Consider the following 25,225-nt stretch of genomic DNA (forward strand, 5'->3'; position numbering starts at 1 on the left):
AGGCAGAGGCCACTCCTAACCACAAATGTAGCAGAAAGACATAAAATGATCACAAAGGAAATCTGTCAACGAAGCTTAATCTAATCACACAGATAACAGCAGAATGGCTAATTACACTGGTTAAAAGCAAAACATTTGTGTACACACAATTCTTTTGCATTACACCTGTGCTGATATCCAATTCTACACATTCTGTTCTTTTGGGTCTCTACTGCCATACAAAAGAACAGTTTCAATAAAAGAAATCATTATAGGCAGAGCTTCCAAAGAGTTTTTCAGCTTTTGGTGGATGATCCAAACTCCCTCAACCCATCACAGAGGAATAGTAAGCTTGGTACAGTGTACAGCCTGTAGGTATCTAAAGCGCCTTCACCTCCTCTGCTAGGAGCAGCGGTCCCTTAAAAAAAATCCACCAGTTCAAATGAGCCCTGTGTTCACTCTTATTTCTTCACTTATTTTAGGTCACTGTGTAAATACCTACTGAGCTTCTTTTGTGATATGCTTTCTGAAACAGAAGAGCAAAAATGTAAAATATCACAAAATAAGGGCTTTATGTGACCTGAGGGCAACATGTTTTGAAATCCTTCCCCTCTCAAATTTAACCGCAGGATGAATGAGACTAACAGCCTATTTCAATATTGCCTTTTAGGCATATCTTTGAGATTAGTTTCTATTCATTTCCCCAGTTCATAGAGTAAAAAGAAAAGCAAGCTGTAAAATTATTTCAGCATGTCCCTTGCCAACAAAATGTGGTTGAATTATTTTCTGCAATTCCTACATTTTTGGAGGATGAATCCCAAGGTTGTAGAGGGTACCTGTGGGAGAAAGGCGTACTGGCCTTCACATTTCAGAACATATACTCACTAACAGTGGCCTTGAATTGAGGAAGTCTCGCTCTCTCTATGTACTGAAAGCAGGTGATAGAAGTAGGAATAAATGAAGGAACATGCACAATAATACAAGAAGAGGATGTGGAACAGAAGAGGGAGGTGCAAACACTTCTACATTTCCAAATGTATTCATTGCCTCACAGATCATCACACAACCTGAATGAAGACAGATCTTAATTCTTCTCTCCCTCGGGATTTCAGGTAGTGTAAATATTCATATCAAAATAACTAGCTTTACTTCGGCAGTCTTAAAAATTGAGGTTAAATTCTTTGGAACTGAATGGTTAAATGATGGTGGTGTAAAAGCCACACAGGGAAGGGAGTGCTCATTTTTTAGTACAAAGTGTAGCCCTTAGGAAAGCCCTGCACCAAGGTGCAGTGGTCAGAACACAAGCCCAGGTTGGGCAAAAACAACATAGCCTGGGAGGGCATAAACTTTCCTTACTTAAGGAAGAGAGCCTTAATCAGGCTACCAGTCAATTTAGGATTAGATGACTGAACACAGGCTGCAGGGCAGAACAGCCTCCTACTGATCCTGGAATTGAACACACAAGAGAGCATGAGTCTGTAGCATGGTGTTTTGGATGCTCAGCATTACGTGTACAGGTTCAAGCCTTTACTTTATTAATATCAAATAATACTGGATTGGGCATCCAAACTGTTCCTTTCCCAGATTACTGAAGTGGCTAGTAGACCAGAGAACCTCACAGAAACGCACATGTTCTTTCAAGTCTGAGAAAAGTTTGATTACTCCATGCAGATTCAGTTCAGGTACTCTTTGGGAGTATGGAGTATGGGAGTATGGGAGGAGATGGAGACGTCAGTTTGAAATTCTTCAGGCAAATATGTATACATACCTCAGCTCTGTTCCCTAGATATGCTCTGGGAGTATCAGCATCTCCAGGCACAACAGTAAGACCTATCTGATTTGAAGGTCCTAAAAATGCTTAGGTATGAGCCAGGCTGCAGGGCATTCACCTCTGAAGCACTCCCGAGAATGCTTCAAAGCAGTTGTGGAGCCCTGAGAAGCTTTGAAATCAAAACGTGAGGATCCCAGAGATTCCTAGCATCTTTAACACTGCATGGCAGCTGGCTTTGAGGACGGTAGGTTTTGATTTAAGCATGTAAAATGTCAGTGAAGGTAGATTTAAATATCCAGTTGCTGCTGTACTAATGCTTAACGTTTCGCCTGATGCCATCTTACACTGACTTTAGCACATTTTAGTAGTCCTTATGCTGGTGAAGACAATGGAAATTTCTCAATTTATCCTAATAGTTGTCAACAGTATTAGATTGATCTAAAATAGGCTAATAAGAAGCACAGGTTTGTTCTGGATCTACATATGGAAAATCAGTTTTGTCCTGGTGTTGGTTTTTTTGTTTGCTTTGGGTTTGTCCTGTAAAAAATATACTTATAAAAAGAAGCAGAACAAAGACAGAAAATCTGCAGGTTCTGATAAGCCACTGGAAAAACAGAGAAAATTTCTTGTTGTTTCAAACGGGAACTATTTGGGGTTGTATGTAAGATAGAAGAGTTTACCTGAAAAACAGTAATTAACAAATCCAGCTATAACTTCCAAATGTGGGTTTATCTACATCAAGAACATACAAAACTCTACAGATCTCTAGTAGCATTCAGGATACATATAGTAAATTGCATGAATTCACTGTGCTTTTTTCAGCAGAAAATATCAATGCAGGAAGTTTAAAGTAATAGAAAAAAGCTTGAAGCAGCACAGTGAGCAATGATTCAGTTTCACTCCCTCAGAATCAAAGAATAATTCTATAAAACTTAAGCAAATGATTTTTGAAACAAGTTTGGGTTTTGAAAACATTTCTAGCTAAAATTGTGCTCATCTGATGAAGAATAAAAAAAAACAAAACTGAAGACATTGAGAAGTAATGGAAGGGAGAAATAATGCAGGTCTTTAAAAGAGACATATTAGCTGACTGTACTTGGTCTCTGTGCAATATCTTACCTATTACAGGGACACCCTCATACTGTATTGGAGAGGGTGCAGGCAATTTCCCACTAGTAGCTTTTTATTTTTTAGAAGTGAAGAAGTAGTCATCACGTCTCTCTGACACTCATTTGTCTCAGGCTGTATCAATGGAATCTCTCTCAGTGTCAACCAACAGCTTCACTTTGGACCTTTACAGAAAGCTAAATGAAACTTCCAAAGGACAAAACATTTTCTTTTCTCCTTGGAGTATTGCAACTGCTCTCGCCATGGTCTACCTAGGTGCAAAAGGTGACACTGCAACCCAGATGGCTGAGGTAAGCTCTGAAGTTAGCAGAATGTCACCTTACAGGTGGATCCCACATAATTGACATTATTCTTCTGCCTATAGGGAACAGAAAGGAACAACATGGGAGAACAGTGCTGCAGGTCACTGTTCTTCCACTCTATTTCCAAGATCTCCCTGTTCTGCACTCCCTACATCTAGCTTACATTTACAGTTCCCAGATCATTGCAAGTGCTCTGCCACAGGGAAGTTACTGACAGAGACTACTGCTGGTCTTGCTTGGAACTCTACCTTCCATTTTAATTGCCCTTTGAACAGAATAACTCACCTGATATAGTTAGTGCCCCAGTAGTAATGAAGAGACAACTCTAATTAAAAAAATTAATATGGAGCTAAGATATGCTAGAAAAAGGAAAGCTGGAGATAACATCACTGATTCTAGACCCCAGCTGTTCTGGAAACAGTGTTATCTGCCTTCTCATCCTGCATCCTGAAGTTAGGAAGGTCTTGTGAACACCTCTGGCTGCACAGGAGCAGTACAAGTATCTTTGCTTGTGACACAGTTGGTCCATAAATAAGGTAATCTCCCCACAAATAATGGAGACATACCAGTGCTTGAATATGATTTCACTTAAGCCCACTTTTTCAGAAATTTTTGATCTTTGTACTCTTAGCTAATACACACTTAAACACATTAAATGCAGTTTTACACCATTTGTGTCCCAGTAGTAAGACCCTGAAGTACACTATGCTCTTTGTTAAGCTTGGTCATGATCTGCAAATGAAATCTGTGCAGCTAAGCATGAACTGGCCATTTATCTAAATAAATTGTTTGAGCCATACTATTGATCTATTATTAAGCGGTAAATGTGACTAAAATCTATATAGTAATGATACAGCTATAGAGACTAAATCGAGAGTAAGGACTTGTCCTCAATAACTTTAATAGACTAACATTGGGCATGACTGGTGAATTACTGTAGAAGACTAACACACATAACCCTTGGGCACATTTATCTTCAAAAACCAAGCTGCCTTTACGAATATTTATCATCATCACAGGTTCTTCATTTTAACCTGACTGCAGAAGGTTCATCTGAGGCAAGACCTTCTCTGGGAAGACCAAGGAAGAGAAAGATGGTATTTATAACAACAAAAAGCTCAGAGAAAAAAAATCTCTGAGAATGGGATAGTTCAACACAGCTACTGCTTTAGCCGTCTAACATCTGCTTGTCTTCAGGCTCTATCTACTCTCTCACTTCAGTAAGAACTATACACAGAAAGAGAAAAAGTGAAAAAGCAGGTAATGTTACTGTAAAGCTCATGAACTTAGGCCTTCAAAAGCGGAACTGAGACACTAAACAGCATTTTGATTGGCCCCAATACTGTCTTTCTTGGTTTTAGCTGGTCTGTGGAAATATCAACAAGTCAATTGTCCTAATATGCTTAGGATGATCCTATCGCTTCAGGGGTGGTGGTTTTTTTTAGTGAAAAACAACTACTTCATGCACACCTGACTCCAATGCTACCTAATAAACTCCCTTCCACCTTTCTCATGCATGGACACATCAGGCAAATGAAACTCCCCTTTAAGCTAGCACATGCTGATTCACCCTTGTTCATCAGCTCTTCAGAGACTTGCCACCAAGAGGAACTGCCCAGATCTTTTTCATCAAATGAACTCCCTAAGCACCAAAACGCTTGTAAACTCAAACAAACCACATTTCTTTAGCACAGAAACTAAAAGAACGCTCAAAGAAACTAGATTAGACAAATTGGAAATAAAAAGGGGAAGGGGGTTATATCATTCTCTCCCTTCTCCCTAGATGGTGGGGGATGAATCATGACATCCACACTCATTTTAGAAACTCACTGACTTTCTGAGTAGTAGCAAAGTCTGCCTAATCTGGTCCTTCAGGTATTTCCCTCTATTATCTCTTCAGTCTGTTCCCATCCCATTGCAAAACGCAGCTTCTGCTATCCTGCGTCCTCTGGCTACCAAATTCTTTCCTAGGTGGGAAGACCAGAGCAAGGAATGCCACCTGACCAACCTTATGACAAGTCATCATGAGTCAGTGGCACAGACTCTCAGTGTCTCACATGCAAGGCCCAGTATATACCACAGAGGTGGTGGATGGCGGGGAGCAGCTCACAGGTAGCAGCTTATTCCTCTGTTAGCAAAGCAACAGCTGGAAACAACTGGCAAGCAAGCTCATGCTCCCTAAAACCATCAACACTGACACGCTCCCTCCAAAATCCAAACAGCAACAGCAAAATCCGTGTGAAACAGAGAAAATTTGAACAGTTGCTAAGTCCGTGCCCTGACATTAGTGTCTGTCAGAACAAAGCAACTCCTCAAAAGCTGCTTGTGAAAGTGAAAATTAGTCCTGACCATGACTGAAATGAGGAGATTCAACTTCCTGGGTGCACTATCAGCTGATGCCCAAAGGCCTACACAGCACTGCAGAAACAGATCATTGCCCTACAGACAGAAAACAATTTGTCTGGTTATACATAGTGCTGCAAATATGCAACATACTGAAAAAAGATCTCCATCCCCTGAAACTCCTTGTTAATTAAAACAACCTGGACATTTTAAATAACCACAGCAGGTACAAGACTTCAGCCAGAAAAAAAATATTCCATGCTAATTAGTGTTTCTTTCCAAGGATCCTGAGCGTAAGCAAGCTGAAAACATCCACTCTGGCTTCAAAGGGCTCCTGTCTGCCATCAACAAGCCCAGAAACACCTACACGCTGAAGAGTGCCAACCGACTGTATGAGGAAAAGACCTACCCGTTACTGCCTGTGAGTTGAACATCTGTATTTGAGAATATTTTGACATTAAGAGGGATTATCAATAGAGATGATAAAAAAATTCCAAATGATAGCACTGTGCTTTCAGTCAGAACATGAGGACAGCCATACGAAGCTAGCCTTGGACAGGCAAGAAGTCCCTTGGTCTCCAACAGTGGGCAACAGTTTAGGAAGTGCATGAGGACAGGGCATGCTGTGTAGTGGTGCTTCTCCAGAATCTGCTGTGGTCACCAAGTGATCTGCAGCTCAGGGACTTCCTGAACCAGAGGGCGTGTGTACTTAATAGACCTTGATGAGCTGTTCTTTCACATTCTTTGCCTTTTGAATCTACTGCAGCCCTTAGCACCAGGAGTTCCACAGCTGAACTATACACTGTAGGAAGTGCCTGTGCCTTTTGAGCCTGCTGCCTGTTGGCATCGTTATTGGTTGGTTTTTCCTCTAAAGGCCACTTCTCCATATCTCTGATCATCCTTGTCCCCTGTCTCTGTATCTTTCATCTTCCAGCATTTCTGAGACTGGGGAGGCCAGAGCTGCATAGAGAACTCAGACCACAGGCACACCATGGCTCATACCGCGCCATTCTAATACTTTCTCTTTTGTTCCCTACTCCTTTCTTTGTAACTCTTCAATTTGTATTCACCTTTTTGGCTGCTATTGGGCAGATAATTTTTCATGCAGCTGTCCATTATAGCTTCAATACCTCATTCCTAAACAGTAATAAGCACTTTCTATACCTTACACTTCACTGGATCATGTATAAATATTTTAATATTTATATTTTAATGTAAACATGTAAATCTTGGTTTTATAGAATAAATACTTTAGCACAGATCCCAGCACATACCCTTGTGGTACTCTAGTAGTAATAACCCTTCACCATGAACATGAACACTATTTCCTCCTACTCTTGGTTTCCAGTGTTTTAAACAAACCAGACATATTTGTGTAGTCCCATGGATGCTCAGCCTTTGGTGGGAAGCCTTATGAAATGCTTTTTGGTAATCCAAATAGACTGTAATGGCTCAGCCTTGTTAGCCATATGCTTCCTGACACCTCCAAAAAACTCCAACAAACTTGTGATTCAAGACTTCCCATTACAAAATGCTGTTGACACTCCTCCAATACATCATGCTCATCCATACGCCCACTTCACCTAATCTATTCATTTGCCCCGTACAGACTCATGAGTTTGTAATTACCTGTATCTTGGAAATCTTTTCAAGAACTGACGTTGTATAAATCATTTTCCAGTGTCTTGGAAGGTGATTCTAAATGATGTTACTGTTCTTTGATCTTGGAGCTTGTTTGGTCTCCTGAGTAATTAGTAATTTGTTCTGCATGTTCGTTGTTCATCTTCTCCATAATGTCACGCACATATGCTTTACAGAGAACCTAGAGAATTTCCTGCTGGGAATCTCCATGAACTGTTTCACAGCAACAGCAATGCAAATGTTAATTTTGCTTTTCTGCCATTACCTTATTCTACCAGAACATTCCCTTTATACCTGATCCTCCACTGTCCTCACAAACTCTCGTCAGGTTTCTCACCTCTGCAACAAAAGAGCCTTGTTTCAACTTTATATGAGACTGTTCTTCCCTTTTGTACTGAACTCTACATCATAAAGCAGGAAAAAAGTATTTAAATTATATAAAAATGTCATTTTGAGAAACTGTTAAAAATTATGAAGATTGTTTTATGGATATTTCAAATTACAAATTTGCACCTTGGATTTCAAACACACAAATTTGAAGCATCAGCTTCCTTGAGGCTGAAGTTTGATCAGTCCTTACTTAATATTAGTATAGCATGTCTCAGACATTATTTTCAGGGTTATCCCATTTAAAACAAATTATATTTTCTTCAGTTATGTATTAGCAGATGGTATAATCTGTTGAAGTGATTATTTGTAACATTTTTATAACTCAATTTTAATGAAGTAAGCGTACATTTTCCCATTTTATCTTTCAGAAATTCTTACAGCTCATTACAAGCTATTACAATGCAAAGCCACAAGCTGTAAACTTTAAGACAGCTGCAGAACAAGCCAGAGCACAGATCAATCTGTGGGTTGAAAATGAAACTGAGAGTAAGTACTACTCTGATGGCCTTTTTCTTGTGTCACTCTCAAATCATTTGTATTTCCATATTTATTGCTCTTGCAGCCAAGGTTCTATGAAAGATGGAAACTCAGGGGAGGTGATGAGCAAAGTGCAGTTAAATAGCTTGAAGAATGCCTCTCTGCAAACCCAGCTGATGCTCCTTACGAGGTCCTTCCCTGGATTCTTCATGCCATAGCCTCTTCTGAATCATTTCTGTTCAAAGGGAGGCACAGGTAGATACTGAGTGGCTCCACGCTGATTACTGAGGGGTTTACTTCTGCATTCTTCAGCTGTTTGCAACCAGCTCCACAGAACATACAAGCTATTCCACTTTATCCACTTTCCAATGCCATTTACTAATGAAATTGCAATAAATAAATTTTTAAAAAAAGATTTAGAGGTACTTCAAAATCCAGTTTTACCACATGTACACCATGAAAAATGTACAGTAAAAAAACATCCCCAAAGCCAACATTTTTGCTAGACAGGTAGGCACAAACAAGGCACAACTAAAATTGGCAAGTTACACAGTCACGCTGGAGTAACAGTCCTATTTGTCTGATTTTGAAGGGAAAATACAGGATCTGCTGCCTGCAGGATCTCTCAACTCTCGCACTGTGTTGGTCTTAGTAAATGCCATTTATTTCAGAGGAAACTGGGAAAAGAAATTTCTGGAGAAAAATACTTCTGAGATGCCCTTCAGACTGAGCAAGGTAAATTCCTTGTCTATATGTCTATTGTCCTATGTCAATATGTCTGTTACTGAAGAGCAAAACACCTCTAAATAAAGCTGCAACCCATAAACCTCTAAAATAAAGCCGCTACCCAACAGCAGCTGACCAGCATTTCATATGCCATGGAAACAGTTCTCATAGCTGGGCACATCGTATAAACTCCGTGAGAACAGCAACTGTGAAAACAAGTCAGCATTATCTTATTTATAAATGTTAATGAGAATACGATTTTTAATTAATAGCTCTTCAGTATCAAACCAGTTGAAAACACTGTGGTTGAGTAGCTTAAGGACAAGAGGAAATGTCCATAAGCACCAAGGTCCAATTTTCAAACAGGACTGCATTGCTTTTGAGAGCAATGCTTACACACCCGCAGCTCTTTTCTGCTTTTGAGACAGTCTATACTGTGAGTCCAAGGAAACTTAACCAGCTGGTCTTTCTTCATGCACCCTGGGTGTTGCATGAAACTTCAGAGGGAATTTTCATAGGGGTTTGTCATTTTTGCTGAGTGTGTGAAGGTGACGTATTCAGTATGCACCGAGGGCATATTATTGAGTATTTAAAGGATCACGCACTGATGCCTCACAGTAGCTGACTGCATGCGTATTTTTGGGCTGTGCCAAAGACAAGCAAAAATATTTGTCAGTGGAAGCATGTATCTTGTTTGACATAGATTACAAGTGCAAACACCTTTTGTATGCCAGGCAATGTGAAGCGATTGTGTCATCAATGTGACTGTATCCGAAACCTACTACGCCTTAAACATGCGGGTTTAGGATCCGTCATGGTTACATGGTTGTGGTGGGTTGACCCTGGCTGGCTGCCAGGTGCACACCAAGCTGCTCTATCACTTGCCCTCCTCAACAGGACAGGGGGAAAAATATGATGAAAAGCTCATGGGTCAAGATAAGGACAGGGAGATCATTTACCAATTACTGTCATGGGCAAAACAGACTTAGGAAAATTAATTTAACTTATTGCCAACTAATCAGAGTAAGTTAATAAGAAAGAACATCAAATATAAAACACCTTACCCCCACCCCTCCCTGCTTCCCAGGTTCAGCTTCACTCCCAACTCTTCTACCTGTTCCCCAGAGCAGTGCAGGTGGATGGGGAATGGGGGTTGCAGTCAGTTCATCACACGTTGTCTCTGTCACTCCTTCCTCCTCACACTTTTCCCCTGCTCAAGTGCAGAGTTCCACCCATGGAATACAGTCCTTCCCATCCAACATGGGTCCTTCCCATGGGCAGCAGTTCTTCACGAACTGTTCCAGCACGTGTCCTTTCCATGGGGTGTAGCCCTTCAGGAACGGACTGCTCCAGTGTGGGTCCCCATGGGGTCACAGGTCCTGCCAGAAAACCTTCTTCTGAGTGTGCTCCTCCACACAGGATCACAGGCTCTGCCAGGAGCCTGCTCCAGCATGGGCTATCCATGGGCTGCAGCTTCCTTCAGGGCACATCCACCTGTTCCAGCACAAGGTCCTCTGTGAGCTGCAGGGTGGATACCTGCACCACCATGGTCTTCACCATGGGCTGCAGGGGAATCTCTGCCTTGGCACCTGGAGCACTGCCTCCACCGCCTTCTGCACTGACTTTGGTGTCTGCAGAGGTATTTCTCTTACATTTTCTGACTCCTCTCTCCCAGCTGCTGTTGCGCAGCCGTTTTTATGTTTTCTCAAATATTTTATCACAGGGGCACAACCAACATCACTGATTATCTCAGGTTTGTCCAGTAGCAAGTCTGTCCCAGAGATGGCTGGAACTGGCTCTGCCTGACATGGAGGCAGCTTCTGGTGTCTCCTCTAAGAACTCACCCCTACAGCTCCCTGCTACCAAAAGCTTGCCATGCAAATCCAAGACATTGGTGCACACAGAGGGTTTAGTTCATAGGATACCTGACAGCAAATCCCACAATCAAATTTTTGCGCTCAAATATAACAATGTAAAGGAAAGAGTGGATATATTAGTAAAAGCTCTGGGGACATAATACAGCACAGGAGTTCAGAAGACTATTGGGTAATCCAATTCCATTTTGTAGTCTGGTCCTCTATGGTTTGGGGAAGAGGACAAGCCAGCAAAGGTCACAGAAAAAAATATGGTTCAGAGGAAGAGTGAGACAATCGGTATTACCCGGAAGGATAAAGCAGGCAAAAGAGTTGATGGGGGAAGAAAGTCAACATTTCCTGCCTCCCCCCATCAAAGCCCTTACTCCAAAAATTGAACCTTTGGGAGAAAACATGAAACGCAGTAGTTACTCACTTATCAGAACTAACTCCTTTAATTTAAAATAAGAAATATATATGATTCAGTTAGCAAGTAGATAGCATATGTATCTATTCTTTTTAAAGATCCCAGTGACTTTGAAAAGGAGGTATATATGATACTATCCAAAGGAAAGGGTACTCAGTGTCCAAATACCGCAGAATCTTGTACTTGTTTACAAATTTTTGCTTTCAGTTCAATGAAGCAAATAAACTTTATCAACCATTTTAAGGAATGAAGTAACACTATACTTTATGTCTGATTTTTTTCACAGACCAGGACTAAACCAGTACAGATGATGTTTCTGAGAGATAAATTTTTGATACTCCGTGAAACCACCATGAAATTCAAAATCATTGAGTTGCCGTATGTGGAAAATGAACTCAGCATGTTTGTTCTCCTACCAGATGACATCAATGATAACACTACTGGTCTGGAGCTGGTAAAACTGACCTACTGTTGCATCACATACACTATAAGACAGTAACAGAAACAGATTAAAAGAGTGCGGAAGAACAAGCTTCAAAATCAGGGTAGCATAGGTTCTGATGTGTGCATACTTCGTTTCATAAACTGTAACACCATGATTTCTCAGCTTAGGATTCAGGGCATCTCATAATATTGAAAACACAGTATTTTACTTAGGGATACATCTAAAAACTACATCCACACAACTGTCTTAGCCTATTTTGTGTCCTTTCTATTGACAGAACAGAACAACAAAAAAAGCAAGGATCAAATCTGAACCACCGTGCCTTACAGTTATCTTCTCCTGAGAACTGTGTTCATTCATTTTTGTCATTTGCAGTCTGGATTTGCACCTGATATTTTGTGGTGTGGTTTCTCAAACTAAGTGCTGACTACCCTGACCCAGAAGGTATCAACATGACCATGCCAGTATCAGTCTCTGACTCGAAACAGATCAGGGCAAACACCTTTTTATTTGTACCTGAGCTCTCATGCATTCCACTTATTTAACACTACTAAGAGAAAAGTTAGCCATATACACACATAGCGAACGCCTATTAATATCATTATGAGTCACATATTGCAAAAAAGCAATATTCTTCATACCACAAAAAAAAAAAAAAAAAAAAAAAAGATGAACTACTTCAGGCCTATACCTTACCACCCTTAAGAAAATAAACAAGAGTGTAACCCACTCAGCACTTTGCAGGATCATGCCCTATGAGTATGGCACATGTTCCAGCTGTACCCATCGCTGGTAGCTGGGCTTTGTTTTACATGTTCTTGATGAGTGTTAAGACACTGGTACGTACACATTTTTTGTCTCTGTCCTTTGCATTCTAACCATTTTCTTCCTCAACTCATTTCAGGTGGAAAGAGAGCTGACCTATGAGAAATTGTCTGAATGGACCAAATCAGCCAATATGATGAAAGCTGAAGTGGATCTCTATCTGCCCAAGTTGAACCTAGAAGAGAATTACGACCTTAAATCCACCTTGAGCAGCATGGGGGTACGAAACGCTTTTGACCCAGTTCAGGCTGATTTCACAGGGATGTCAGTTAAAAAGGATTTTTTCATCTCAAAAGTTATTCACAAAGCTTTTATGGAGGTCAATGAAGAAGGTACTGAGGCAGCAGCTGCCACAGGTTCCCTGGTGCTGAGATCAAAAGCACCAACAATGACTTTTAAAGCTGACCACCCTTTTCTCTTCTTCATCAAACACAACAAATCACAAACCATCCTCTTCTTTGGCAGACTCTGCTCACCCTAGTCAGTGTAACTCCTCGCCCTGCAGAATAGGAGATGCTCGCTTGCCAGCACTGAGGCAGACACCAAAACCGGAAACTCCTACTGCAGCTGGGGGGGGGGGCGCAGGGAGCAGGACCTTAACCCTTTCTCCATCAGACCACACGCCTGACAGCCCAAGGCACAGCTCCTCCTTGCCTCCCTTCTACCCTGAAGGGACAACCACAGCCGTGCCATGGGAGTGCACAGTGCCTTGCATCCACTGAGCAATCCTGGTTGTCATGCAGACCATGATGGCCATCAAGGGTAGCTCTGTCCTAACCGCTATTACCTACTGCATTTCTACCCCTTCCCCCCACGGCAGCGTGTACAAATGCGTGCTAACACAGTCCCTCCCCCACCTCCGTGACCAGAGCCCCTGACCCAGATGTGGCCTCAGCACGTAACGCCAACCGCAGCCCCGAGGAGGCCCTTGCCTTACGGCTGGAGGCAGCCCCTCCACACCTGTAATAAGTAACTAAGGGTAATTTGCTGCTCAAAGGGGGTTTTAACAATAGGAATGATCTAGCTGCGACAGATTTGAGAACGTTTTGTCTGGCGAGAAAAGAGTTAACTGTTAACCATGAGGTTGGAGATGTACCTTCTCAAGGCCAATGCTAAACCATAATCTCATGTTACTATGACAGCCTTTGTCTTCGTCTAGACTTTAGTGTAAAAAGTTTAGTTTTGTAACATACAGCTTCTTGCTACAGGGCTGAGAGCATAACCATTTGCTTAAACCGGCCTTGAAGTTGAGAATAAAAGGGCTGTGTTACTTGTTGGAATTTGCGAGCCTGGATGGAGCTGCGACTCCCCAGCCGCCCAGCGCACTGTTTTTGCTTTCCTGTCTTAATAAATACTTAGTCAATTTATTTCGGACTCTAGTTATTTCAAATTCAACTGTAACACCACCCACCGCCCGTGCCATCCCCTTGCCTTGCTTCCACATCCCAACTCCCTTCATCTCCAGTTAACCTCAAATTAGCTTCACATGCCACTCCAGATTCCCTTTTTTAAAAAAAGAAAACACTTACTCTGTAAGGGCTATTTGCCTCACTCAGACCCTCAGTTATGCGAGGAGGGCCAAGTCCATACGGTTTCCGCCTACAGCAACAGCTCACTTTGTTCAAAATAACCCCCGCTTCAAAAACGATTAATATGAATAACAACCTCGCTTGGACTGAGGGTGTTCTCTGCCAGCTCCGCCACGAGAGGGAGGCAGAGGCGGGAAACCACCGGCTGCGGCGGGCCGAGGCGTGCGGAAACACCAAGGGCCGGGGCAGAGCGCGAAGGCTGCCCGCTGCGCTGGGCGGCGGCCATTTTGCGGGGCGGGGCGCGGCGCTCCCCCGCGGGCAGGGCTGCCGCCGCCGCCCGGGGCCGGGGCCGAGGCTGGGGCGGGGCCGCTGCCGCCCTCCCGCAGCCCCGCAATGCTTCCGGGGAGAGCGAAGGGCCCCGGCAGGAGCCTAGCGCGGCGCCCCGTAGGGTGAGTGCGGCGGCTCCGTTGTCTGGGAGGTGTCGTTTTCTCTGGGAACCTTGCACTTCTGTGTTTTTAAAGTAGAGGCTGTATGGCTTTTTAATTCCACCACCCCCCCCCCCCTTCCGTGACGTGGTTTTTGCTATTCGTCAGCTGGCGTCGCAGCGGTGTGTAAGGGAACGCTTTTTATGTGTACGAGTTGCACCGCGGGAACGTTGAGTTTGAACGTCTTTTACTGTGCCAAGGCCGGTGCGGGGGCGGAGGAGGGTCCTGGGCTTGCTGGGACGGCGCCAGACGTTGGGGGCTGCCCCCCGCCCCCGCTGAGGCGCAGGGGTCGCGTTACCCCCTGTCCCGCCTGCCCCTGAGGAGCCGTCACCTGGAGCGGTCGGCGGTGTTACCCTGCAGGTGTTTTAACCTCACTTGCAACTCCCCAAACGCTAAATGAAGCTCTTTTCCCCTCACAGAGCTTGCTTTGGTTCAGAGGATGGGGAAACGGGCGCCTGTGCCACAGACGCAGCTTCCTCTGTGGAGGTGGACACCACCTTCATGTTCCTCACCCAGAGTTCCCCCTCTGGCTGTATTTGAAACAGGTGGCTTGTGACTCCCCCGAGGCATCTGCATCTACCGGCAGCTAATCCATGTCCTAGTCTTGGTGGGATGTGCCAGCTGGGCCACAGCCTGGAGGAGAGCTGCACCCTGCTCTGGCCAGGCTTCACCCATAGCAAAACCGGTAGCTGGGCGAGATGTCTTAACTGCTACTTAATCTAGATACAGCATTTCTGTCCATAAACTGTCCTAAGGCGTAAGTGTCTACTGCTGAGAATATATGCTTCAAATTCATTGGGGTAGGAATGCACAGGCTCAGGGCATCCAGAAACCTCCACACAGGTGCCTTCCCACAGACCTTCAGAGCCCACAGGGGGACTAGAGCGAGGACTGAGTTGCTATCAGTGAGCTCTTTGGTTAGCTGAGGGTTTTGCAGCAAACAGCTTACAATTGACTGATAAATACGTGCCTGAATTATACGGGTTTTGTTCCTTAAAGTGTGGTCATTGTGTGTCATCTCCAGAACTGCTCAGACGAGAAGGTTATCGGTAGTTACGTTGGTATTCCTGAGCTGCAGAGAAAGCACAAATCACTGTACAGATACAATTCCTAGCCTTGTGTCCCAGCTGGTGAAATACAACTTTCAGTTTGGGTAAATGCACTGATTTTCAGGTAGGCAAATAGTGTGAGTTGTGTCCTTTTGTTTGTAAATTCTTGCCTGTCGTGGAAGCCCTTCAAAACCTTTCTAGATAATAACTGCTTGCTGCTGTCGCTATTCCCCTGTATTTTGACTTCCAGGTCAAAAAACTTCATTGCTACCAATCTGCAGCTGTCAGGACAATAGGAAATTTCTGGTCTTCACTGTAACCAACATGAACTGAAAATGCTAAGTGCCTCCTATTCCTCCTACTTGTGCTGTAAAGTACTTGTTTCAGACAGAGTTGGAGGATTGTTTCCATCTAAGCCTGTGCTTCGCCCCATCCCTGACCCATGTGTCCCTTGTGTCCCCCTGTCCCTCCACAGTTATGGGAGAAGAGAAACAGAGAAGTTCCTACTGTTTATAGCAAAACTACTAGCAAGAAATTTCCTTAGGTAGGAAATCAGGCATGCAGAAACCTGTCCTTTCCACTTATTTAAGATAATGAATCAGTAGTATGAATTTGGGGTTGGTTTTGTATTTTGTAGCAACATATTCACACTAGGCACCACCTTAAGGAAAGAACAAAACACAGAAACTTTTACTGCTGGCTAATATCTTATGACAGTGATACTTATCTGTAATTACCTTAGCATTCTAGTCTTTATTGCTCCTTTTATACATGCATGGTTTAATCTCAGTTAGTTATCTACACAGCTGATGCACGTAGAGTATGTTACTCTACGTTACACATGTTGAAGTGTTCATGTACCATGAAGTTATCTATAAGCAGTTTTTTTTATTCTATTTCTGTGTTGCAGGCAATAAAATGGAACTGAAATGGACTTTGATTTTTTTGCTTTGTACTACAGCAGGAAATTAGTCATCTGTCATGCTGACCAAATAACTGTTTTGTGGGTGGGTTGTGTGGGGTTTTTTTCTTTTTTTTTAATCTTGTAGGTGGAGTCATTCTTCTGACTTCTGCCAGCCAGACTGTTAGGTTTAAAACACAGTGTGCACACACATAAGTAAACTGAAGGTAATACTGAAGATATATAGACTGAAAGAAGGTAAGGGTTTGTAATTCTGCCATTCTGATACCTAACTTCGTGCTCTGGTTTTCCTATAACAGCAAATAATTTTCCTTGTGAACTCAAAAGAGACTTGTTTTATTAAGTCCTAACCAAAAGTACTCTTGTATCTGATAGTCTCAAAAGATGTAGTATTATTTATGGAAAGTTTTAATGACACCAGTGGGAGCTGCTGTCTCTTTAACATATAAGATTGAAATACAAAAGCAAACAATACATTTCTAAAATAACCTAAGTGCTTAATATGGGGTTTAAGGTACTTGTTCCACCAAACCAGTTTTTCATTGGGTTGATAATTTTCCAACCTAATTATGACATTTGCTGCATAGTTTAAACTGGAAAATGTAAAAGACAGAAATTACTTACCAGTTTGTATTCAAATAAATTTGAGTCATTCTTGTTTTGTGTTTTATGTCCCAGGTTCTGTACCATGGATAGCCTCTGTGCAGCAAATACCACTTTTGCACTTGATCTCTTAAGAAAGCTGTTTGAGAACAGAAGTGGGCAGAATCTGTTCTTTTCTCCTTTTAGTATTTCTTCTGCTTTGTCTATGATTTTGCTGGGTTCAAGAGGTAACACTGAAGCTCAAGTAGCAAAGGTATGTCTAAACAAATTTAGTGTATTGAATTCGATAGGGCCACATGAATAATACATTTGTATTATAGTCTGTGACCTGCACTTATGCTAAACCATTATTGTCATTGTGGTCTCAGAGAGTAGAGATCTTCCTTTCGTATATATGTAAGCAGTATATTTTTATTGTTTGTGTACGGGAGCTTCCTTTGGTATGAAGAGGTTCCTGGGTTTCGTTTTGTAGGGTTTTTTGTGGTTCAGGGTTTTTGGGACAGAAAGATCTTCATTAAGATGCACCTGGGATTCTTTTTGTAGGTTTGATGAATCTCTAGCTACAGAAAATATTTTCTTCTACTGTCTTCTCTGGGCTTAATATCAGACTATACATGTTTAGAAAATCTAGCCATGCACATTTAAAAAAAAAAAAATATTAAAAAATCCACCCTGTATGTATGTGAAAATAGTAGCTGCAGCTTGGCTTTTAAAACTTGATCAGGTGGCAAATGCAGCTTGGCATAGTTTTTACATACGCAATTGACAGTATTAAATTAATAATCAGTCGGTTTTGTTATGTTGTTTGACTCTGGCAGAGTTGAAGAGGGATATAAACACATTTTGTTTTCATTTAAATCTATAAAAGTTTCTCCAAAATTGTATTATATTATTGCCATACTTGGAGATACTCAAAAGCCATCTGGATATAATCCGGGGCTGCCAGCTGCAGTTGGCTTTGCTTGAGCAGGGGGCCTTTGTCAGATGAGCTCCAGAGGTCCCTTCCAACCTCTGCTACTCTGTGATCCTCTGGTGCTTGTGAAGGAAACTAAATAGTGCTGACTCTTCTGCTCTCTAATTTATTATTTGTACATCATCTGGCTGGGTGCATCATATGTGACTTGCATGATAAGCTCCAGATTGGAGGTGTGATGAAAAATCTTTTGGCTTCAAGTCACAGTTTTTAAATCCAAGAGTCATTTAAAAACCCACAGCTGTGCTGAAGCATGTGTGTTTAGAGAAGGCATGGACTCCCCTGAGGATGTTTGTCTTTCTACAGGTGCTTTCTCTGAACAAAGCCAAAGATGCTCATAATGAGTATCAATCACTTCTCTCTGAAATTAACAATCCAGACACCAAATATATACTGAGAACGGCTAACCGACTTTACGGAGAAAAGACATTTGAGTTTCTCTCAGTAAGTAACCATTAAGTTTGTGGTGGTTTTTAGTATAAGGTACTTCCTACCTATTTACTTTGGAGATAACAGGCAAGCTTTGGGTTTTACTTTCCAGATTTTCTAGGCTGAGACCTACCAATGTAATAGATTATATCAAAGCCTGGTATCTGAACTGGATGGAGAAGCTCCTTTTAGATAACCTGTGATCTGAATGCACAGCTGGTGCAAAGCACTATAAAATCCACGGAGTGTAAATTTTGAGCGTTCCATGATGCATTCATATTTTTTGGTTGCAGGACAACTGGTTAACGTATCTTTTTTTTTCCTCTTGATTATATGTAAATATGATAACAAAGAATTGTTATTGCTCTTCAGCAGAGGCAGTATTTTGTAGTTTTTCTCTGTTACGTAAGTCATCCAGAGATCATGCTGTGAGAAGTACATGACTTAAGATTTTCCTTATCAGAATATCTAACTAAGGGTAATAGGTATTGTGTTATACATGTTCCTTTAGATGCTTTGCTAGAAGCAAGAATATGTAAGACTATTTTTCTTTTTTCCCTGGGAGTGATTTACAGTGGTTCTTTTTATGAAGAATGCTAGTGTTTCATTTGTCTAGTAGATAAAAAAATTACATGGCTTGTACTCCTAAAACTTTGCATCTGTATAATAAAGTTCTAACTCTATTAAATGAGAGAGTAGTTGGGGGGTTTTCCTCCCTAAGAAAAATTCTGAACTAAAAGTTTTCTATTAGTCTGAGAGGTTTAACAATGAAGTTTATGTCGAGAGAAGCTTACAAAATCATGTTCTCTCACTGAAGCAAAAAAAAACCCAAACCCAAAACTAGCTGCATCCTTTTTCAATTAAGTCACATAGAACTTTGTAGCATCGTAAAGAAGCCCTTTGACTTAATAACATACAGTGAACCATTCCTAGTTCAAATAGGTGGTATAAAACCTAAAGGAACATGTCAGACTTTAATGGCTGTATATGAAGCTGGAGGAGGAAAGCGGGCAGATTTTCTCAGTGTATTTAAGAATCATCTGTGGCTAAATGAGAGTAAAATATATTGCTGAAAAGCTGTTCTGAATGTCTGTGTTAGTCGTTTATAGAGCTGAGTCAGAAATTCTACAATGCTGGACTAGAACAAACAGACTTCATGCATGCTTGGGAAGATTCCAGAAAACAAATAAATGGCTGGGTAGAGGAAAGAACTGAAGGTGAGTGTTTTGCAAAATGCCCTGTTGTATTTAATGACAGCCATGGCTTGGGTAAACAGCTATTTCAAGATACAACGTTGTCAATTCAAAAGTCCCAAACATTGAACTCTTGCTCTGTTTGGTACGTAATTCTCTTACCTATTGCATATTAATTACAGAGTAGATACCATATTAGATAATAAGTAGACACATGTCAAACTGTTAAAAAATAGAGGTGTTTTTTTTCTATCTATCATAAAGGTAAAATTCAGAACCTGTTGGCAAAGGGGATTCTCAGTTCCCTGACAAAACTTGTGTTGGTGAATGCCATCTATTTCAAAGGCAACTGGGAAAAGCAGTTCAGCAAAGAGAGAACAGCAGAAGTGCCGTTTCAAATTAACAAGGTATGATGTGCTAGAATGTTGACAATACGCTGTTACTCTGAAGTACTTGGAAATTAATACATTTAACTCTGAATAAAAAAATAATCACTCAAGCAGATTACCTTGCGTAGATTGTATGAAATTCCTTATACCCTCTCCCTTTTAACATGAACACTCTGTTTAGTTCCTGTTAAAAGAAACTGTTAAGTTTCATCAAATTACTAGAAACCAGAATAACACATATTTGTTTTATTCTGTCCTTTTGTTTGAGAGAGGTAAACCCTCTACATAGTTACAGAATTTAAAATGGAACAGAAGAGAACAGTCACATGAAGCTGTGAGGCTATTTGAGAGTTATAAACGATTTCACAGAAGTTGGTGAACTGGATTATTTCAGCATAAAACTGGTGTGGATAAGAAAAGAAATTTTCCTTTAGAATGCAGGCAGAAAAGGAGCACTTGTACATCTGCAGAAACTTCTAAATTTCAGTCTTCTTCAGTCAATGTGCTTTTTTTTGGCTGCATTTCTACCATTAAACTGATACAGAATAAATGGGGAGGAGGGGAAAATCTCCTATGAAGACCTCCATGCTATACTTTCTCGCTTTTAGAAGTAGATCAGTGCTATTGAGGAAGAGTTGGCTACTAGCAGGCCACGGCTGCCCCTCAGGATCACCTCAAACTCGGAGTATGCTTCCAGATGTCATTAACAAGAACTGGTAACATGACTTCCTTAACTCACCTGCTTAGAACAAACATTATGCAAAACTGAAGCCCTCATGCCTGACTTCAAATTGTCTGTCCCACAGTGGTGAAATATATCCCAAGTATGCTTGAAAGTGCTCGTAACCATTTTCAAATAGGGAATGTTACTGCTCACCCTGTACTACCTACTACAGCGCTTCAGAAATCACTGGACTGACTTGGTTCCTGACACCTTGCCCCCTCACTGTTGAAACACTGAAAAAAGCTAGCAGAGTATCCAGATAGACTATTCCATTTTCTTTTTCTTGGACCAATGCAAACCTGGGGCCCGTCTTTTAAGATACAACACCAACAGCATGTAGTACTGACAAATAATCTGCCTTTTGACGTGTGATAGAATATTTTGTAGTGCTACCACGCCGGGAAGGTTTGGTATCAGTTTACTGTGGTGATGTCAGAAAGCCCAAGCTTACAGATTTGCGTAGGACTCTTTCCTTTCCCTCCCCCTGGGGAGGCAAATTCAGCGATGTTTCTGTATTGGATGCTGTGCTGTGGTGAGCTTACGACCTAAATCTTAATGTTCCTGGAATAAGGCCCAGGCTAGCTCTGAGATTACCTTTTTCTTTGTAAATATAGTGTTTGGAGGTGGGGGTGGGTTGGGTTTTTTTTCTTTTTTTTTTTCTTTTATCTAAGAGTCTTTGGGATCCAGATATTGGAGAAAGTTGTCTGTAGGGTTGGGGAATGCTGCCTTCTTGGCTTACCCAAGGAACTCACTTTCAGATAGGCAAGCAACTGCGAATCTCTCTCCTTGTAAAACTGAATTACTTAAGTTTGTGTTTTCATCCCACTAATGACTAGCCACGGATGAGCTGCAGAAGTCTGTGAGTGGGATCAAATGAGCAATTGGAAATCCCAGGTGTAACCTGAAGTTCTAAGCTAGTTATTTTGCAGTCTGTTCAGTAGCAAAGAATTGCTTTAACATTCCAGGAGCATTTCCAGCATCCTGTGACATTATTTCTGTGACTCTTGCCCTTCTTATGACTCACTGGATGATTTACACATGCTGTGTGGACTTTTCTTTGCTTATCCATCCTTTTTATGTGTCATTGCTGCTGCAAATTAATTTCTGCTGTATTTTCTGTGGGCATTGTTTTAATGGGCTTTAAAGACAAAAACCTACTTGTGTGGTTATCTCCTGAAGTTAAGGGAGAATTAACTAAAAAGGAGGAAAATAATGATGTAAACAATAGTAGCTGATGCTCCATGTGAAAATGGAAGGAGATAGCAGAGAATGAAATTGGGAAGAAAAATCTTTCCCCTCTTCACCATCCATGTGACTTTTAAGAATTCAAAATAATTTGAAAATTAAATTTAAAATTAAAACTCTCACTTTCTTAGTGTTTTTAGGGTAACTTTTAAATATTTTAATTCCTCTTTGTTACAGCACTTGGAGCTGCATGGACTAAAATGAAAATAAGTACATTGAAATTACTTTGTGTTCATTTAAAGAGAGGAACACAGGCCCTGCTTCTTACCAGCTCTGTTTAGTGCTTGTCAGTAGTTCTTAAATGAGCAAATATGTCTTTCCCCTTTGCCTGAAAGGAAACCTCACACAGACACTTCCACATCAGTAATCAAAAAGCAAATCTCAGATCCTTACCTCTCGCTTTACAGAAGACAGTGGTGGGGCTGTACACTGTGGTGTGTTTAGTTCTCTTGAGTCAAATTCTAAAATGCCCTGAGTAATTGGATGCCTGCTTCCTATTTTGAGACCAGCATACTAGCTCAGTACTAACTGTTGACATCTCTTTATTTTTAGAAAGAGACCAAACCTGTGCAGATGATGTTCAAGAAGGATCGCTTTAATATGACCTATATTGGGGAGTTCCAGACCAAAATCCTTGAGCTCCCTTATGTTGGTAATGAACTCAGCATGATCATCCTGCTCCCTGATGCAATCCAGGATGAATCCACTGGCTTGGAAAGCGTAAGTTGTTGAGCTAAATGCAGAGACAGTCTGTATCCTTCCAGGGAAGGAAGTTTGATGTTGCACATAGACTAGCAGTTCAGTTCCAAAGCTGTACATCATTGGTGCTCAGCACCAGCTGAAATGTTCCACATGTCCCTGCCCCCAGAGTGGTTGGCCTGCCTTGTATCACTGCTGGTCAAGCTGTGTGCCGTTCCCTTAGCCAGAAGCTCTGGAAGAAGCCCTGACCTTCCTCAGGAGCAGAGTTTAGCTGTGGTTATGGTGAAGGCATAGTATAGGTCAGGGGGATTTGGGGGAGCTCTTAGGAAGTCCTCTAGCTTGTCCTGTAGATTTGTTCTGAACAGTTGGCAGATTGTCTCTGGCCCACTGCCTGGAAACAGGCTCACGGGGAAGTGTAGGATTTCTTCTGTGGTGGAGATATGCAAGTTTTGGCTGTTTCATGCTCTGGACAAGGAATTTATTAATAAGGTTTTCTAACACTGACTGCAGAGAGCATTGTGAGCACACTTTTTTCATCAGCCGGTCAACCTGAAGGAGGATCTTTTGGTTTAGAATCAGAAGAACTGGGTTCAGTTTCTTTGGGACCTTGTCATCAGTTCAGCTGTGCCTTTGCTTCCCGTATGTAAGAAAAAGCCCAATGTAACATGTTTTATCAAAGTAAACTATGCAGAAGGGACCCTGATCCTTATTGTATCTACTAAAAGGCATACAGGATTGATGTCAGCTGGAGCTGTAGTGATTGGTGGAAAGTGTAGCTTGCACTTTTGGCTTGAGACACTCTAAACCCTGGAACAAATACGCATGTTATGCATTGTGTCAACACAGTAATCTTGACTTTTGGCTGTGTAAAACTGAATCTCTTCTCATTTTAATTATATTAATTTTGGGGTTTTCTTCAGCTGGAAAGAGAACTTACGTATGAGAAGCTGATAGATTGGATCAATCCTGAAATGATGGACTGTACGGAGGTGAGGGTGTCTTTACCCAGATTTAGACTGGAAGAAGATTATGATCTGAAACCCCTTCTGAGAAGCATGGGAATGCCTGACGCATTTGACTTGGGGAAGGCTGACTTCTCGGGAATCTCAGCTGGAAACGAGCTGGCGCTCTCTGAAGTGGTTCACAAGGCCTTTGTGGAAGTCAATGAAGAAGGCACTGAAGCGGCAGCTGCCACAGCAGCAGTGGTAGCATTGCGCTGTGCAATGATTGTTCCAGAATTCACTGCTGATCATCCGTTCCTCTTCTTCATCCGGCACAACAAAACTTCCAGCATTTTGTTCTGCGGTAGATTTTGCTCTCCCTAAAAAGGAGGTGTCTGTGTAGAAGAGCCACCATTACACAGTAACTTTCTGTTCCTTTAGAACAGGGCTACTCTTTTTGCACTAATTGTCTCTTTCACCTCTGTCTGAATCTAATTCTGTGGTCTTCATCTCAGGCTTGGTTAGAGTAACAGAGCCACTTTAGCCATACACAGCGACTGCCATGTAAAACGACTCCTGCCTCTGTGCACCTGAGCACAGAGGTGTCTTTAAGTTCTTGCTGACAGCAGAAACCTCCCACTTGCTGAGTGAATGCTTCATCTGTCCTTGCACTTCCCATTACACCTTCACTTCTGGTGGCTGTCAGGCAGTGACACCTTGTAGGAACGGAAGTTAATTTTGTTTCTGATGAGGCTGGAGCACATCTTTAGCTCCCCTCCTCCTTTTTCCTCCCACCACCATCCTTTTTTTTTTTTTTTTTTCCTTTTTTTTGTCCTCCAGATGCCTCCATGTAATGTCTTGACACATTCCCTAGAGATGAAAGGAGTCTTTGGCAGCCTGTTCCAAGTGTTGCTAAGCACCCTGACTAGACAGGTGGTTTTTTGGATAATAACTGAATAAGCCCTTAGGCAGGAATGGGAATAAATTATGTCTTTACACCAGGTGTCCTTATAGAGTGTTCATGGGGTGGTGATCATTGTTTTGTCACCACAGGACTCCTGGGTTTATTACCTATCACCTCATTCTAGTCATTTAACGAAGAATGTAATGAAAAAACTTAACGGTGCCTATGCAGTATTCAAATGGCAAAGCTTTAATTTTCTGTATTGTTATTTTTCCTATTCATAGTTTCTTAAACATTTTTGGTATGGAACAGTTAAACTAAGACATAGCTGAAATAGCTTTCCTAATAGAGTGATCTGTTTTGCTGTTTCTTTTCCTGAAATAATAAAAGAACTCTTAAGTGCTGTAGGCCTCTTTTGTTTCCACAGCCATACATTACGCATTTTTTAAAAAATCTGTAGTATGAAGAAAACAATTATTTCTTGACAGAGTATAACCAGCTTCTATGTAGCTTTTTGGGAACTGATTGTTAAACGTGGTGTTTTCTGAATACTGCGAACCTCAGGTGCTCCCTTGGGTCACCAGGGGCTTTGGGGTTGGCCTTGCTGGGGTCTGCAGCAAAGAGCCTTTGCAGCACGGGGGTCCCGAGCCCCATGTTTGTTTCTGGGCAGGACTGCAGCGCCGCCTCTTCTTTTTGTGCTCTACTCCCAACCAGGGCTTGGTGGCCATCATCTAAATGGTGCTAGGTTGCTCTGTGCTTCATTTTGTGAACAGTGTAACTCGGCTGTCTCAGGTGAGGAACATAAAAGCATCATTTGAAGGTGGGGGGAGTGT

At 41.8% G+C, this 25,225-nt stretch overlaps 1 protein-coding gene across 1 annotated transcript; it reads left to right on the forward strand.

Annotated features, from left to right (window-relative positions):
• Positions 1 to 975: 975 nt before the first annotated feature.
• LOC102057962 (uncharacterized) lies at positions 976 to 24,795 on the forward strand. Its single transcript, XM_027799244.2, has 15 exons — positions 976 to 1,091; positions 2,945 to 3,168; positions 4,200 to 4,277; positions 5,807 to 5,944; positions 7,923 to 8,040; positions 8,624 to 8,766; positions 11,324 to 11,491; positions 12,387 to 12,787; positions 15,321 to 15,416; positions 16,971 to 17,148; positions 18,175 to 18,312; positions 19,397 to 19,514; positions 19,755 to 19,897; positions 22,401 to 22,568; positions 23,468 to 24,795. Exons 2-15 carry the CDS (start codon positions 3,001 to 3,003, stop codon positions 23,870 to 23,872), a joined length of 2,460 nt encoding a protein of 819 aa, XP_027655045.2. The 5' UTR covers positions 976 to 1,091; positions 2,945 to 3,000; the 3' UTR covers positions 23,873 to 24,795.
• The last annotated feature ends 430 nt before the right edge of the window (positions 24,796 to 25,225 follow it).

This window comes from Falco cherrug, chromosome 3 (assembly GCF_023634085.1).
Source record: "Falco cherrug isolate bFalChe1 chromosome 3, bFalChe1.pri, whole genome shotgun sequence".
Classification (NCBI taxonomy): Eukaryota; Metazoa; Chordata; class Aves; order Falconiformes; family Falconidae; genus Falco; species Falco cherrug.

Coding starts and splice junctions, on each gene's coding strand:
- LOC102057962 (XM_027799244.2), top strand. CDS start 3,001: ATGGAATCTCTCTCAGTGTCAACCAACAGCTTCACTTTGGACCTTTAC. Junction 15,417..16,970: donor CAGAGAAAGCACAAATCACT/GTACAGATACAA, acceptor TTTATGTCCCAG/GTTCTGTACCATGGATAGCC. Junction 17,149..18,174: donor CTGAAGCTCAAGTAGCAAAG/GTATGTCTAAAC, acceptor GTCTTTCTACAG/GTGCTTTCTCTGAACAAAGC.